General features: G+C 44.5%; 1 protein-coding gene across 1 annotated transcript in view; it reads right to left on the bottom strand.

Moving 5' to 3' along the window:
• NR4A3 (nuclear receptor subfamily 4 group A member 3) overlaps positions 1–18363 on the bottom strand; it is a 38892-nt gene that overhangs the window by 4575 nt on the left and 15954 nt on the right. Inside the window, exons 6-7 of the mRNA XM_046023928.1 lie at positions 12306–12505; positions 10059–10237 (exon numbers count right to left, since the gene is read on the bottom strand). Coding sequence (XP_045879884.1) covers positions 10059–10237; positions 12306–12505 — 379 coding nt within the window. The remainder of the gene's footprint in view (positions 1–10058; positions 10238–12305; positions 12506–18363) is intronic.

The following is an 18363-nucleotide window of genomic DNA, read 5'->3' on the forward strand; positions in this document are numbered from 1 at the left end:
TGGCTCTACTTATCTCAGTCAGGGTTTTTTATCTCTAAGTATATTTACATGTAAAACAATAACTCTTGTGAGATGGAAGACATCCTTCTAAAGGGAAATCAAGCAATGGTGTCTCATTTTTCTTACAGTTCTTTTTTCAGTTGGGGAGATATATATATATATATATATATATGTATTTTAAATTCCAGTATAATTAACATATCCATTAATTATATTTATATTTGTTTATTATTAAATTATATAAATATAAATTTATATTTATATTTGTTTCAGGCATACAAAAGTGTTCAGCGATTCATCAATCCTATACATTACTCAGTGCTCATCAAGATAAGTATTCTCCTAAACCTCAGTTGGGGATATTTTTGTTAGGGAAGTTATTTCCTTAAAACAGAAACAAAAAAAATGTCAATTAGCAAATGAAGCAAGATCCAGACATTTCTTCTCTTGCGCTAAATCAAAGTAGGCCGAGGGACCTGGAGATCTGCACTCTTCCCCAGGCTGGCTAGTTGTGTATGAGTTGGGTGAGTCCCTCCCTCTTTAGGGCTTGTTTTAAAAGAAGGAGGTCAGACTTAACGACCTCTAAGGTCCCTTCTGGCTCTGATGTATCGTATTTACATTAAACTACAACCATAAAAACCGCCAGTATCTCAGTTGGATTTTAACTTGCAGGTGTCTCATCTCCGTGCACCACAATATAGAGTAAAGGGCTCTGGACGTACAGCCAGACAGAGCTAGGCTCCAGGTCTGGTTCTGCTATGTACTAGCCATGTGACCTCATTTCTTTGAGGCTCAATGTCCTTCTAGCAAAACGGGGATTACAGGGAGGTAGACATACAAGTCTTTATTGTATTCTTCATTTCCTTCTGTGTGTCTCTTTTTTTAAAGATTTTATTTTATTTTTAAAGAGAAAGAGTGTGCACGTGCACATGCCCGTGGGTGTGTGAGAATGGGGGAAGGGAGCTTGGCGGGGGAGGGGTAGAGGGGAGAGAGAGAGAATCTTGAGCAGGCTCTATGCCCAGCACTAAGTCTGACGTGGGGCTCAATCTCACAACCTTGAGATCACAACCTGAGCTGAAATCAAGAGTCAGACACTTAACTGGCTAAGCCACCCAGGCACCCCAAGATTTTATTTTTTAAGTCATCTGTAGACCCAATGTAGGGCTCAAATTCACAACCCTGAGATCAAGAGTTGCACGCTCTCAGACTGAGCCATCCAGGTCTCCCCTTTTCTGTGTGTCCTAAATATTGCATAATAAATTGAAAGAAAAAATATGATTATAATAAAATCTACTTCCATGGAGTGTGCGTTATTGTCAGGCTTCATTAAGATGATGCTACCTGAAGACCTTCTGCCAGCTGCAGTGTGCTACACACGTGGTACGGTCAGCACCCACAATGGTGCCTGCCGCCTGGCAAATGCTTGGCAACCGCAGGGTCAGACAAAAGGCAGTAAAGTTCCCTACTTCCCAAGCGTTGCAGGGCACGATTCTGCTTTTCCCAGGAAACTGTGAGCTAATCAGCCCAGGTGCAAACCTGTCCTCTCCGTTTATCTTTACTGCATACATAGCCCCTTTGTTTAGTCTCAAAAAGATGTACCCAGGACTGACCTTCAAGAGAAATTCTGCCTGCAACGGTGTTCTTCTTAAAGTTTTCTCCAACCATCCCCCCCAACCCCGCCCCTGGCCTCACCGAAGCAAAAAAGCAGACTGCAAGTTTGGCAGTAACTTCAAGAGCTGTAAAATGTTCATAGCCTCTGACCAAGTAATGCCACTCTTGGGAATTTATCTGAAGGAAAAATTCAGCCGAAGACTAAAACTGTATGTGTGAAGTCATTTGGGGGTAGCAGTATCTGTTTTAAAAAACCGGGAAAAAGTTAAGGGGTAGAAGAATAGGGATACTGCTAAATGGCATATGCACATAATGGAAGATTCTGTAAACATCAGAAAGGACAAATCAGAAGGCTGTGAAGCAACATGGAAAAATATAAAATATCCTGTTAAAGAAAGAACAGAATATAAAATGGTACCTAAGATGTGATGCTACCTATGCAAAATTTATTTCTGCGTATAGAAAAGGGTGAAAGGAGACAGAAAAGTGAGAATATTGATGAGCTTGTCATCTAGCTCTTTTCCTTTCTTTTAAAATTTCCAAGTTAGCAGTATTTGTATATTAAACTGCTAGCCTAGAACAATCTGGGATTTGGTCTCTCTCGCAGCTGTAATATGATCAAACAGTCATCTTGCTGATAGCAAATTCTATTAATACTAAGCTATATCGAATTAGATTCACAACCCGGGGAGAGACGCTTTTCCTAGAATAAAATACCAATCCATTGATTTCAACTTTGCCTTCCTTCCAGTGCCCATGTCTTGTGTTATATTCAAGATCCCATATTCGTCTTCTGGCAAAGAAATGGAGCACAGTGCTGGCTGAATTTGGGGAGGGGGTTGATTATGGAACCTAATAACTAGACTTTCTCATGGCCAAACTCACAGAAGGTGCCTCAGAGTTTTCCCTGCTCTCCAACCAGTTCTGACTGCTCAATAACTATGGCAACCATTATTTATTCAGCGAATTCAAGTGGAGATCGATACCTCCCTGCCAGCTGGATCAACCCTAGGCCTGGAATTCCTTGAGGAATTCAGAGACACTCCTGTTAGAAGCCAAAGGCACCTTCTTTGTTGCTTTGAACAGCTACTGGATTTGTGGTTTCTTTACTTTTTCAAAAGCGCTGAGATAAAATTCAGTCTCCATGCAAACTACTGCCAGCAGCCAGCAAGATTTCCAAGTCACCAGGGAGTCCCTGAATGGCAGGGACCTTCCTAGTAATCTGCAATTCCTTAAAACCCCAATCACTGATGTTTTCGTTTAAGGGACCTCCTTTCTTTTTGGTGCCTGCTAAATATGGCTGCAGTGACCTGCAGACAGACAGAGACCTCAACAAATCTGGGGAAATTGGACATTTGAATTTCCCCCTTCCTGGAGAATCACACACAGATTTTACCGTAAGATCTTTGTCCACTATTAAACAAAAACACAAGCTCTTTAGCATTTCTTGCTCTTTGACCTACATCATACTACAACATACTATAAATATTTTCGCATTTTAACTCAGCTCTCTGTATCCCAAACTTAAAGACACATCTTATAGAAACGGCTAAGTAATGCATTTATGTGTCACAATCATAGCACATATGAGTTGGAAAGGATTTGAGTCATTTAGTTCACACTCCCACCCAGGACAAAAATCCCCGCGGAGATGTCACAAAGTGCCCAGCACCAGCTAGTGCTTAGGGGGCGCCTGGGTGGCTCAGTTGGTTAAGCAACTGCCTTGGGCTCAGCTCATGATCCCGGAATCCTGGGATCGAGTCCAGCATTGGGCTCCCAGCTCCACGGGGAGTCTGCTTCTCCCTCTGACCTTCTCCCTTCCCATGTTCCCTCTCACTGTCTCTCTCTCTTAAATTAAAAAAAAAAAAAATCTAAAAAAAATTCACAGTGTACTTGGTAGCACTTTATATTCTGCTCTTTTACTTAGATTATTTTATCACACCTTCTCAACATCCTTGTGAATTGGACAGGACAAAGATGATCTTTATTTAATAGATAAGAAGGCTCAGGCTCAGAGAGTTAAGTGACTTGCCCATAGTCAAATTTAGCAAATGGCTAATTTCTTTTGCTCCAAGTCCAGACATGTTTCTTTTATACCAGGATGCCTTGAACATCATATGAGAATGTTTTTCATCATGAGATGAATTCAGCCCCTATAACCCCTATAGCCCCTTCCTACTTTCTGTGTATCTAATTAACTAATTGATTAATTACTTCTTTCAACAAATATGTACTGAGTGCCTATTCTGTGCCTAGCAATGTTATAGTCATAGTCATTGGGGGTAGAGCAGTGAACAAAACAGACAGACAACAGATCCTATTCCTGCCCTGTGTGGAGTTAGTATCTAAAGAAAATGTTGGATTCCTATGCAATTGTAGCTATAAGGGCTGAGAGAGGAAGAGAGGCAGGTGGGAGGAGAAGAGAGGAGGGAGGGAGGGTGAGAGGGAAGGAATAGAAGAGAGGAAAGAAGGTGAGAGAGGGAGAGATCGTGGGAAATAATAGAGCTATTAAGGCCCATGCTCATGGTTTCCCCCTTTTCCCTAGTTAAGATCTACTTATCCTGTAGATTGCAGATCAAATATTTCTTCAAGGGAACTTTCCTTTTTGCTCCAGTTTAGATCATGTTCTCCTACAGTGTTCTATTTTTTTCCCTCTGAAGAACATAACAGGGCGAAATCAGATGCCCATCTGACTCTCGCCCGCCTCCTCCATTAAGTGTAAGCTCCATGGGGGCATGGGCTGTGTTTGCCCACATGCAGCACTACTACGTACATACATACTACATAGGAGACACCGATAACTATCTGTTCAATGAATATATACATGGAGGAACAATGACCTGTAAGATACGATTAACGGATACTAAACATGTGGGTTGCTCAGAATAAATAGACAAGTTGGGAGTAAATGAGCAGGGCACAACGGTAAAGAACTTCATAAACTCTAAAACCTACCACATTGGAAGCTTTGGAGCCAGATTTCCCGGAGGGAGAACCTGGCTCTGCCACTTATGAGCCTGGCTACTTGGGGTCTGTTTCCACGTTTGTAAAATAGGGCTGATAAGGATAGCTACCCCGTGGGTTGTAGTGAGACTTAAGTGAATTAACACATGTGAAGTATCTGGGACAATGCCAGCATAGAGTTAAGTACTTAAAAAATATTAGCAAGTATCCTCTATGTCTAAAAACTCAACTCATTAACAACCTCTTCAAATCAGCCCCTTCTCTGAGTTCACCTATGAAGGATTTCGCAGACCTCCCCATTGCTCTCATAACCATGTCTAATGACTCCTTCCCCCTGGCCATCATAGTTAGTTAATCTATCGCAAAAACTCTGATTATTATCTCTGTGATGTGCCTTTCATTTAGCTCCTTTTCTCAATCTCACTGCCTCTGGGCTAGGACTTCTGTAACTATTACCTACATTGTTTCCAGGGCTCCTGGCTGGTCCCTCTGCTTCCCATCTCTGCTGTAATCCATCCCAGGTCCTTCCAAATCTACTTATTAAAGGACATTAAATAAAAGAGCACATGTAACGCCCTTGGCACACTGCCTGGCACTGGGTATTTTAAAATGGCGGTTATTATTAATTTCCTAGAATCCTAATTACCAATAGCTTTCATTGCCCCCTGCTACTCAAGTGTGATCCCTGCACATCAATGTCACTTGGAAGCTTGCTAGAAATGCAGAATCTTAGGCCCTGTCCTCGACCAGCCTCATCAGAACGTGCAGTTTAACAAGATGCTTAGTGAGTTCATACCTGTAAACGCTGGGGAAGCCTGGTTCCAATGAGATGTCTGAGCCTGTCTGCACCCAGCGTTCATCCAGTCTCCATAAACCTAACTCCCCAAAGCCACTTGTCCCAGTATCAAATAGCTCTATTACAAAGTTTTTCTTTATGTTTTATGTTTATGATTTTACAGTTCCCAGTTCTGTCTCTTGGGCACATACAAGAAACAAATCTCTTCCTTCTGGCAAGCAGCAAGGAATGGGGACAGGGTGATGGTAGCCATCAGAAGACCCAATAATGACACACAATTCCTTCGCTTTCTGAGCAGGTCTCAGGGCACACAGGCCAACTCGGAGACAACAGTAATCCAGTTCCAGCCAAAGAGGAGCTCTAACGCCAACCGACAAACAGGACCTTCCTGCTCTGCTCTGAGCTCCACTTCTTTCTTGGGGAAATCATCTCACTACTACTTCTCACTGCATACATAACACCCTTTACTGGCGGGCAGTCCCCAGAGACACCGAGCCTGTGCTCATGGGGAAGCCACAAGCCGGTCAGCAGTCTATGCTTAGGCTATAATACTGCTTTCCAGTCTGTCTGTCTTTGGTTTATTAGAGTATATGTCTGTCTCCCCAAGGAAACCACAAACTCTTTGAGGATGAGGGATTGTGTGTCTGGTGCATAGCAGATGCTCAATAAATATTACTGAATTAATCTGAATTGAAATATGGTAGTCCTCAAGAATTCAGACTATTTGCTAATAACAAAGTGGTAGGCTAAAAATAATTAATTTTCCTAATACGGGATGCTTTCCGCAATTTACAATTAACCCATTCATTTGACCAATGTTTGCTATGTGCCAGACACTTAAATGCCAAGGTAATTATAAAGATGAATAAGACTCTCCCTGTCTTTCAAAAAACCTACAGCCTAGTTACAGAAGAAGAGACACAAATAAATTACTTAATATAATGTGTATGTGCGATTGTAGGGATATAGGAAACTGTTATGGATTCTTAGGAGGATAGCTATCTCTTTGCAGAGATAAGAAAATAGCAGTTAACATAATAATAATGAAGGTTGGTCTAATATTTTTTCTCTTCAAAGTACACATTAGCACATTTAATCTTTATAGGAAACCTACAAGTAGGTGCAATAATCCCTGTGAAAAATGAGAAAACTGAAATTCACAGAGTATAAGGAAAAAAAGAGAGAGAAAGAGGGAGTGTGCGTAAGAAACTAGCCCAAGGCTGCACAGCTAGGAGTTAGCAGAATGAAGACTTGAACTCAGATTTCCAATTTCCAAATTCCAAGACAATCCCCACCCTTTAAAAAAAAATGATATTGCCAAGTTTTACACTTCGTTTTCTTTGCAATGCAGCTGATGGCTATACATGATATAAAAACAGGGTAACCAGGTAACCATTTAGAATGAGTGGGGTAGAGGGTATGGCAAGATCAGCCACCTGGCTCGTCCTTCTATGTCACTGTTCATTGCTTTCTGCCCCTGGTTCAACCTTTCTTCCTGCTCTCCAATCTTAGAATTCACGTTCTAATAAGACCAAGAAAAAGACTATAGGCATAAGAGAAAGGAGTTCTTTTCTCACTTGACAGAAGATCTGAGCGGGCAAAGAAAGCCATGGAGAACATTCTTTTAGTGTAGTGATGCCAAATGGCATTTGGGCACTCAAGATTCCCTCCCCACCATCTGGTCTAAAATGGCCTTTCCGATCTTACTTCTCTTTTCACTGCATGGGAAAGACATTTTACTCTGATGCTAGATCATCATAAGATAAATGCCACATTGAATCAATCTTTTCCCTGAAAATCCTTTAAATTTCCCCAAAGTGCAGCTCTCACCACCAGAAAAGCAGAGACCCCAGGACCCATCATGGACATGATGTCTTCTGCCTCATGCTCACCCTAGGACTCTTCAAGTACAATAGCCTGCATTCTTTTGGTTCTTTCTAACCAGATTAATGTGGGTTTCAACACAGGTGTAATGCAACACCGCTGGACTTGTTTTCCCCAAAGGTGCTGAAGCCTTTGTGATGCTATTTTCTTGATCTGGAATGTCCTTCCTCTGCATCTTCCCATGGCTACACCCTTGGGAAGCCATTCATGACCAGCACCTCTACCTTTCTCTGTCTGAAAAAAGGGAACAGTAATCTGGACTTCCCCTGCACTGAATCTATTGCTTTTAAGGACCTGGACACTAACTGCCACACATTAAGTTCACTGCATCCCTAATCACACATGACTTTCTAGAAGGTTCTAGCCTTTCTAATAGTAGAATTGATGCATGGCTTATCTTTGCATCCTGAGAGACTGACACCAGCCCTGGCATATGGTAGGCCCTCAATATTTAGTTAATGAATGGATACTTATAAAATGGTAATTCCACACTAGCTTTCTGTTTGGGGGGGGGGGTCTTCTTATGTATGAAATGTAATGAACTGTTGCCAGACCTCACCTCACCAGGATCCCATCAGAAGCAAAGCATTTCTGTTGCTCCCATGTCAGGGATGGGGCACGGGTGAAAGAAGAGAGGGCAGATAAACTTAAAACTTAAAAAACTTAAAAACATTTGATAACCACAACTATGGGGCATGGGAGTGATAGAAACAAACCATTTCCTGCCCCACCTCACCACCGAGTTTTTCACAAGGAGGCCTAGAGACAGGTGGAAGAGGCAGATAAAAAAAAGTAGAAAACAAAAGCCATGTGTGTGCCAACTTTTAATACTGCCCAGATTCTTAATAATTTCCCTGGAAAAGAGATTGGCTAAACTTCTAACAGCCTGTTTCCTTTTCATGATTCTTCCCTGTGGTTTAGGAGCAGATAATTTGGGGATGAGTTTTCTGATGCCAGGAGCCCAGCTGATCAGAGCCCTACCATCACCCGGAACCATCAGCGGAGCTTATTCCAAAGTCAGGATTTCCTGGGAGGCCACAGTAAATTGGAAACAAAGATCTGGAACAACGGACACTGGTGTTTTCCGGACGTCCCCTTTCCTGCCCTTTCCTGATGCTTTCATACGTTTCAAACCCCCTCCCAACCAGCAAATCACAGAGCACTGCAACATGCGGAGAAGAGAGAAGAGGCGCTTATTTTTCCTGTGGGCATTCCCCACAGCACCTAGGACAGCTCTACACAGGCTGCCAAGATCAAGGGCAGGGACCAGGACTACCCCGTGAAGGACAGAGCCCCCGGTGCCCGAGTGCTGGGCGAGTGCAGCTTCATTTCTTCAATACTCGTGTCCTCCTTAGAGCCTCTCAAGCAGCCAAGGAGATATTCACCAAACATAACTCCTCCTAAAGCCACCACCAGCTTCCTCATGGCACCGAGTTCAATTTTGGACTCCCTAGGGTTTTCAAGGGGATAGGCATAGGCCAACTTTGAGGGGATCCCTGTCAGCATCATTCCAGGATGGAATGTAGGTGGATTGAGTGCCTAGTCCAAATCCAGTCTGGCTACATCACAAACCTTTTTCCCGAAATCCTTACTGCTAACTCCTAGAAGAGGTATTGTTATCCCCATTTTACAGATTGCTGTCCGGAGAAATGAAATGCATTACTGAATAGCACACGCTTATTGAATACAGGGCCCCAGATTACAGCTTGGGGGTGCCAGATTCCATAGTCCATGCTGCTTCTGCTATGCCAAACTCCCTGAACAAACCTCCCCATAGAGGACAGTGGGCCAGGCAGCTAACCATAGGGCACACAGCAGGCTGGAGGCAGAGACTGGACCCATAGCACTATCTCCTAATTTCTTCCCTGTGTTCTCTGCACTGAGCTGCCCAGTATCTCCAGGAGGGGACTGTCTGGCACTCATGTGTCCCAGGCTCATCGGCATCTATTAATTTCTACTTAATGAGGAAAACAAACACACAAAGATGTAAGCCTCAGTAGCTCTCCTCTAACCCCACAGCTCCTATACCCGGACTGGCCCTTTCCCTCTTACTGGTGCTCAAAACCAGCTGTCGGGGTAGCTCTTTCTAAAATGCAAGCCTGGCTCTGATGCTCCCCGGGTCAACACTTTCCATGGATCCCCACTGCTCCCTGAATGACCTCGGACCTCCTCACTGATGTACGAAAGGCTCTTCGTGCCTCGCCTCACCCTTCCCTGCCAGGCGAGGCTCCCTTCCAGCACTCTATCTTTTTTGCTCATTTCTTTCCTGAAACTTATGACAGTCATATAGTCAATGGGTTTAGCAAATTTTTATGTATCCCCAGAATTCTCAGTCCTTCCATTTTAGCCTGGAGATAACCTGTGCTTTTATCAAGGACCATTCACGTTTGTAACATGTTACCTCTTTGGAGAAGCACACCACTTTTGATGACTCGGACTTTGTACCCATGCCCACAGCACCCTGTCCTGTCCTGGCACAGCACCCTGTCTCCCATGCATTCGTGTGCACATTCTAGCTCCTCCAGGGATGCGTGCGATCATCTCTGAAAACCCACCGACGTGAGCAGAGGGCCGAGATCAGTGAACACTTGTTGACACACTTGCTAGACTCAACACTCATTTCCATAGGGATGTGGCAACATGTTGGTTTTATTTGCCGCAAGCCAAGGCTGGTTCTGAGTGGCAGTCATTTCCCCAATTTTCTGGTTGTGTGTGTGTGACCGCCAAAGCCGGAATCCACTGTTAACGTAGGAAAGAAGAGGAAGGGGGACACAGTCACCTCGGTGAGCAGGGTGGCGCTTACCTGTGATCATGCTCAGTGCTGACAGGCATGCTAAGGCTTGGATATCAAGGTTCAGGCTCTGCAAACTTAAGGAAAAGTCTTTAATGGAGTCGAGCCACTCCCCAAATCCACGAAGGCACTGAAGTCGATGCAGGACAAGTCCATTGCAGAACACAAACTTATCTTCAGCAGTGTTTGACCTACAAGACAAAGTCGTGGGGGTGGGTGGGAGATGGAGACACATCAAACATGTGTTCCGTCGGTCCAACATCAGAACACAAAGGCACCTAAATAGCCATGAGGCAGCATTCAGAAGCCCCCGGCATGGTGCTGTGCAACCTTCCCAGATATTCTCGATGGACAAGACTGTGCTCCTGGGATCAACAGCCACTGACACTTGTCTGCGTGAACCTTCTGGGTGAGGGGCAGCCCTGGGTAGCAGGCAGTGGAGCCCCTGCTCTCTTATTACTAGAATCAGGTGCTGTCCCCCCAAGGGATGGGACAAGGAGGAGAAGGCACTCGGGAAGGATGGACATGAAGCCCCAGGCGCTGCCTCTCTCTGTAGTGAACATGAGTCTGTTCCCTTCAGGGCTCCTTGGCCAGGACTTCTCCCTTTTATTCTTAAATGTCAAAAACTGATAAGACCTGAGCCTAGACACTACAATTCCACTGTGCAGACTCTAAGAACACCAAGTCCTTGCAACTGCCAGAAGTCAATCCCAGAAATAAAAAGTGACCCAAAGCCCAAGTAATCGTTGTTGGAAGTCTCCTTCTGTCCTTTTAACAGTGGGGCTGCGGAGAGCTGTTTCTAAATCGGCCTGATGGTTTATATTATGCCCATCACCATGCTCTGGAACACCTAGACGTCACCACTTAGCCATGGGCCTGGGGGCATGCCTTTCATCTCTCCCTTTCCTTATCTATAAAAAAGGAAATTCTGATTACTACCTCCTGCCATTGTTGTGGGAACTCAATAAGGTATTTGAAAGCCCACGCACAGGGCCTGACAGAAGTGGAGCTCAATGAGTATTAGGTGTAACTAATTCTGACTTCTCTATGGTCCTTACTTGAATCTTACCTTTCCTTTAATTTTCCAGTCTCTTGTACATATTTCTTTCTTTCAGCCTATTGCATTAACAAGTTAATATCTCTTGATTTGGGCTTCTTGGATGAGGAGCTTTATTCATTCATTCCCTTAGCAATTATGTCCTTAGCCCCAGGTATATGCCATTCCTGGAGCCAGGCACTGGAGAAAATTTGGTGAATAGTACATATATGGCACCTGCCGGCATTCAACTTATCCCTTACTTAATCCATTGCTGCCTGTCCAACAGAGGAGAGTCCCGTTGCTGGCTTGGCTTCTGTGCACACCAGACTGGCTGTCATTATGCTAATGACTGACCCCCTAGATGAAACTCCACCTCTGTCTCTCCTACAGATCCTGCCACAGAGGCATGCAAAAGACAGAAGCCTCAGAGTTTAAAACCCAGACCTCAGGCCGCCGGCATCAGAATCATGGGAGCATGAGTTAAAAATGCAGATTTCTGGACTTCTCCCAAAGTAGCTCCAAACCGGAAGAGCTGAGAATGAGGCCTGGGAATCTGCACTTTACACAAGAGTTTCTGGTAAACTAAAGTATGAAAAGCTTAGAAAGAAGCTCAGATCCCAGGTTCCAGCTTTTTTGAAAATCACCCCCTCTTTGTCTTTGGTGTCACTGAATAGGATAGGTTGGACCAAGTCTTTTGATCCAAAAGCTATTCTCTTGGAGTAAACACGTGGGGTTGAGAAGCTGTGGGAACTCTTTAGAGTCCCATCTGGTGTACTCAAACAGTCCCTTGTTAAACAGAAACCCATGAGGTAAATGCAATTTCAAAACAAATACTTGCCTGCCAGGAAATACCTTATGCACCATGAGAGAATCTTCCTAGAATCATAGAATGTTGGAACTGCCATGGGCTTCAGAGATCAACAGATCTGACCTCCTCATATCACAAAGCAAAGTGAATATCCGGGGAAGCCAGGGACCGGCTCAGGGTCATAGAGCAAGTCCATTTTGGAACTGAGACTAGAACCTGGGAGTCCTGGCTCCCAGGCAAGTGCTCTCACCCACAGCCCAGTTTCATTCATGCCTGACAATCTTTCCTATTTCCTTCCTGAGCAAACTTTTCATTGATGACTCCATTACAAACCCAGCAGTTTTCCACCTTGACCAAAGCAAGGGGAGAACTTAAAAATAAATAAATAAATAAATAAAATCATAGTAATTACCTGATGGAAAGTCTGAGAACAAACAGCTCCAAAAAGGCTGATTCTATAAGTAACGTCTGATCTTCTTTGGGGAGATCAGTAAATCCGGGGATCTTTTCTGCCCAGCTCCTGGACACATCGATGGAGGCTGTCAGGAGGTTGTAGAACTGTTGCACGTGCTCGGCATCCGTGCCTGCCGCAGCCTGTTCGGCCGGACAGTACTAGAAGGCAAACCGCAGAGAGCTGTGTTAGCGCAGGTCCACTGGGATTGCAGCGCCATTTGCAAATTACCTTTTCCGAGGCAGTCAGGGCCTAAATCCTCATTTTTAGGTCCCATGGTTGTAAAACATTTTTTTTTTTTTTTGTATTTAGTCTCATCTGATTCTCACAATGTAAATAGAGCCAATTATGTTACCTCTTTTTTTTTTTAAGATTTTTATTTATTCATTAGACAGAGAGAGAGACACAGCGAGAGAGGGAACACAAGCAGGGGGAGTGGGAGAGAGTGCTAAGCAGGGAGCCCGATGCAGGGCTCAATCCCAGGACCCTGGGATCAGGACCTGAGCGGAAGGCAGAAGGCATACACTTAACACTGAGCCACCCAGGCGCCCACATTGTGTTACGTCTTAACAGACAAAAGAAACCTGGTGACATCCATTAGTGCAGTAGTTTTCCATCCCGATGCAAGACTGAAATCAAGTTTTACAAAACACCTTGTCTAGCTCATCCGCATAGAGATTTGAATTTAATGGTCTAGGGTGGGGACTGGTCATCAGGAATTTCAAAGGCCCCCCAGGTGATTCCAAACAGCTGTTAAGGAGAATCGTTACCCCTGAGGTCTGTGTCCAACAGGCCTCCAGGGTCTACAGATTCCACCAAAGCATAGCTGTCTCTAGGATGCTGATTCAGTCACAGTTCTCAAAGGGTAGTCCCTGGGCCAGCAGCAGCAGCAACACTTGGGAATGTGCCAGAAATGAACATCTTGGGCCCCGACCCAGACCTATAGAAGCAGAAACTCTGAGACTAGGAGACTGTTTTATGGAGACCTCCAGCTGATTCTCATGCACACTGGAGTCCAGGAACCACAGAATTAACCAATACGAGGAGAGAATGATTTTTGCTTATTGCAGGGGGATTTCTGTAAGATAAAGCAAACCAGGCAGAGGAGGGGGGTGTCTCCTTAGCAGGGCCCAGGCAGTTATGTGCTATCAGAGTCAGGACTTATGGCTACTTAAATTCATGAAAACTAAATAAAAAGCCCAGTTTCTCAGTTGCGCTGGCCATATTTCTAGTGCTCTAAAGCCATATGTCATGTGGAATATTTCGATCACTGCAGAATATTCTACAGGACGGCACTGATCTAAAGGATCCCAGGAGAAGAAAGGTACAAGTAGGAAATACAGTCCTTGTCCAGCTTTTGGATATTCCTGTAGACTCAGGGTTTTGCTTGAGTCACTGGAGGAAAAAGTCTTTGCTGCTTTGGGCAGGAAGATTGATAGAGCAAGATAGTAATCAAGGGTCAACCAACAACAGAAACGCAACAGATCCGCAGAAATACTCATGGAAGTACACACATCATTTCCTTCGCCCTCACGCAGCCTTATGTGTGTTTGTGTCCTTTGTCTCAGTTCCTGCGGGGTATGGATTTTTTTTTTTTTTTTTAAAGATTTTATTTATTTATTTGACAGAGAGAGAGAGATCACAAGTAGGCAGAGAGGCAGGCAGAGAGAGAGGAGGAAGCAGGCTCCCTGCAGAGCAGAGAGCCCGATGCGGGGCTCGATCCCAGGACCCTGAGATCATGACCTGAGCCGAAGGCAGCGGCCTAATCCACTGAGCCACCCAGGCGCCCCATGGGGTATGGATTTTAATCTGTACTTTACAGGTGAGAAAAATGAGGCTCAGGGGGACTCAGGGAAGTGAAGACTTTCCCAAGGTACACAACCAAGAGTGGTCCAGCCAAGATTTAACTTAAACATGGCCCTGGGACTCCCCCTTCTACACTCCCTGGTTGTTAATACGTCTGATGTTCCTAGCTGGTAGCTTGTGGGATAGTTTTAAAAAGCGTTTTGTTTTGCTCTAATCGGAGGACTCCGTGTGTGTATTTGGTCCCATGTTTTGTCAACAGCAGAGGGGCAGCACATAATTGACCCCCAATAAGTTGTTGAATATTGCTCAGTGAAAAAACAGGGGAGTGCCTCAGTTTGTCACAGTGCCCTAACCTGGCTGCTGGAGGAACAGCCAAGAATCGCCAGGAGCTGACTAAGGAAACATGAGGAAATGAGGTACTTGCCTTAACTGGGTCTCTCTCTCTTTTTCCCCTTTGTGCTTTCCCAAGAGGCATCATGAAATACCAAAAGACACAATCAGACAAGGGGCCCAGATGCTTTAATCCTAGATTTGTCCAGGCCCCTAATTTGTGAAAGAATGTAGCTCCGCCTGTAGTTACCTGGGATAAATTACTTCACTTTTCTGAGCCTCGGTTTTCTCCTCTGTAAAGTGGGGATTAGAGCAGAACCCCCTTTAGAAAGTTGACAGTACGACATGTGAAACTCCCGAGTGCTATCTGGAGTAGAGAAAAGAATTTTGGACCAGGCAGTAGGTCATGGGGTCCTCCTCCAGACTCTGGCATTGACTTGCTATGCAGTGCTAGCCAAGTTACTTAACTTCTCTGGAGAAGGAAGTGACCGGGCTACCTGATTTTTAAGATATCTTCTGGCTCTCTGCATTCAGCTATCTTTCTGCTATTGATTTCTAGCTTAGTTACATTGTGGTCTGATGGCACACATCGTCTGTTTTCATTCTTTTAAATTTGTTAGGGTGCATTTCATGGCCCAGACTATCAACTATCCTGGCGAATGTTCCATATGATGGCTCTTGAATTCGATGATCCTACATGTTGTTAATCATACCAGCTATGGTGTTACTGCCTAGAATTTGGCACTGATTTAGCATTATTTTGTCTTAAAATAGTGTGTTAAATGGAGAGAAAAAGACCAAAGGTTGTAAACTTGTCCCTGGGAACAGGACCTAATAGCGCCCTCTTGCACGGACCTCCCTGAAACCATGGCTCACAACTCAGTGATCTCTCTGCTCAGAATCCTCCGGAGTGCTTAGCTTCCATCCAGCATTCTCTGCAGGCCTCATCCCTGCTGGGCTCACATTTCATGCATCCCACACACAGGGAGGTGCAGACCCTGCCTACCGTGTTTGTGCAATTGTCTCCGATAGAGTTCAGCAAAGAGAAAAGCCAACAGGCCCAGCATGCCAGACTCTAGTCAGACCCTCTGGGCTTCACCTGCAGTGATTCTGGCCCACGGTCCGGAATTTTGGGGACAGACTGGATTCAGCCTGAGCTACCAGTAACTTGGGGTTGACTGGTGGGTCAGCACCCAATGCTAGAGGAAAAAACAAACCAAAGGTGTCCTCTGCTGAACGTAAGATTTAAAGGAACAGAACAAAACATTTTGGATCCTTTTTTACCCGGCCTAGAAGTTTTTTATAAAACCTTGCTAAGGAATACTGGGATTTGCAGGTGGAAGAATCTGACCCCCATTCTCAGCTTCTGGGCTCTCCTACATCACTCTGTTTCCGGGCTAGGCAGTTTTGGGGTTCACCGGAGAAAATCCAGAAATGTTCATTTATTGATCATTCCCATCGAATTTAGGTCAAATAGAGAAAGACTTAAAAAAAAAAAAAGAATCTTAGGCGGCTGGGTGGCTCAGTCGGTTAAGCGGCTGCCTTCGGCTCAGGTCATGATCCCAGCGTCCTGGGATCGAGTCCCACATCGGGCTCCTTGCTCCGCAGGGAGCCTGCTTCTCCCTCTGCCTCTGCCTGCCACTCTGCCTGCCTATACTCTCTCTATCTCTCTGGCAAATAAATAAGTAAAATCTTAAAAAAAAAATCTTTTTTCCTGTTTAGGCTTTTTATTTCAGCCTGTGTGAATAATCGATCCATCTAAAATCTGCTTTACCTCTGGTCAGAGACACAGTACGACATTTACTAACCATTTAGAAGAGGCTATAGCTGTCTGATGGAAGTTTCTCTGAATGACCTAGAGTGAGAATCTCGAGCTGAAAACATCCACAGAAGTTACTGAAACAAGTCTCCATTCTGCATATGACAAAACTAGGGCTGGGCAGGTCAGACTTCACCAACAGCCCTAAAGGCCTAAAATAAATTGTTCGAATGTGAATTAAGTGAGAGCCTCCAGAATGCCAGCCCTGGCACGTGAGTAATGTGAGGTTTTCAGAGCAAAATGGAATCTGGTATTTACTCCACCTTACTAGCCAGTCCAGGCTGAATATGTAGAATGTCCTAAGAACCTTTATCTCCCTTTAGAATGTTACTTTGCCCTGGGTCTTTCTATTTCTTTATACGTTTTAGATGTGATCATTATCTGAGCCAACTGTGCAGACATATTCCTAGGTTTTTACACTTTAAAAAGTGACACTTAAAAAAAATTGGCAACACCCGCCCCGCCGCCATCTTTCTTTTCCAACCCCCTCCCTTGCTAAAAAACAAAAGAAACAAAAAACCCACTTCTCCTCCCACTAATGGTGTCACTACAGTGATACCTTTGCTTACTTTCTCTCTCCTTCAGGCTATGTCACCTGCAGGTAGGGGATTCTCTTCAACGTGTCCACTGCTATAGACCAGTGCCTGACACCCAGGAACCCAATCCGTAATTATTTGCTACATGACTTGGTTACTTTCTGAAAAATTTTTTTTTTTTTAATTTTATTTATTTGACAGAGAGAAATCACAACTAGGCAGAGAGGCAGGCAGAGAGAAAGGAGGAAGCAGGCTTCCTGCTGAGCAGAGAGCCCGACGTGGGGCTCGATCCCAGGACCCTGGGACCATGACCTGAGCCGAAGGCAGCGGCTTTAACCCACTGAGCCACCCAGGCGCCCCACTTTCTGAAAATTTATATGTCTATCCCTCATTCCCTCTAGCCTCAAAAAAAAAAAAAAAAAAAAAAAGCTGGGAAACGTTAAGATTAGAGGTAAAACTGGATTGTTTTTATTAAACTATACTGGTGGTTCTCAAACCTTAGTGTGGCAATGAGTCACCCAAGGCACTTGTTAAAATGCAGATTCCTATCTGCCTCGTTCCCCCCCCACCCCCAGTTCTGATTCAGTAGGTCCAGGTGTGGCCCAGAAATCTGAATTTTTAAGCAAATACCCTGGGTCTTCCTGGGCACCACACTCTGGGAAATGCTGAGCTCAACCCATAGGAGAATTAGAGTGGGGCTAACAGTCAGAGGGTCCAGAAGGAGAAGCCTGGGAGGGATCATGGCGGGGCATTTAGTCTGATCTCCTCACCATTCAGACAAGGCAGCTGAGGCCCGCTGTGGCACAGGGACTGGCCTGAAATCTTGTTAACATATTTAAATGCCATTTGCTGGTGCCTGGTTTTATCCGAGTGGCATCTCTCGTTTTTGGAGTCTGTTACTACCCTAAGTGATACCAATTACCGAGAAACATCCCAGTTTGCTGAAGAATACTTGAAATGACCAACTAATGAGAATGTTAAGTATATTTTCTCATTAGTAATAATGCAGGCTCCGAAGCCAAACCCCATATCTATATATACTTGTATTGCTAAATTAAAAGCAACTGTGGGGCAGAGAACAGCTACATTTCGAGGAGAAACAAATCAAACGTGACATGTTTTGACTGCACTGATATACAATGATCTGAGCTCACTTTTGAAGGAGAGAAGTTTGGCCCAAAGGAGAAGTGAAGGTCCCAGAGCCAGGAACACTTCCCAGAGCAAGATGCTCTCTTTCTGGCCTCTCACTGCATGCATTCCCTCTGTGACTTGGAACCCAACTGCTCCACCTCCCTTTCCCACAATCGGGGAAAACTACTCACTCACGACCTTAGAGACATACATGCGGAGCAAGGTTGCAACATACCTATCTGGCAAACATTGTCTCGTTTCTCGATTTGCCCAATTCAAGGGGGAAACTGGCATTGTCAACAAATTGTCTTGGTCAAATCAACTGTCTGACTCAAATCCAACAGGGCAAATTCTTATTTAAAATGTAACAAACTATGGACACACACTAGAATGTTAA

The sequence above is a fragment of the Meles meles genome, chromosome 11 (genome assembly GCF_922984935.1).
Source record: "Meles meles chromosome 11, mMelMel3.1 paternal haplotype, whole genome shotgun sequence".
Lineage (NCBI taxonomy): Eukaryota > Metazoa > Chordata > Mammalia > Carnivora > Mustelidae > Meles > Meles meles.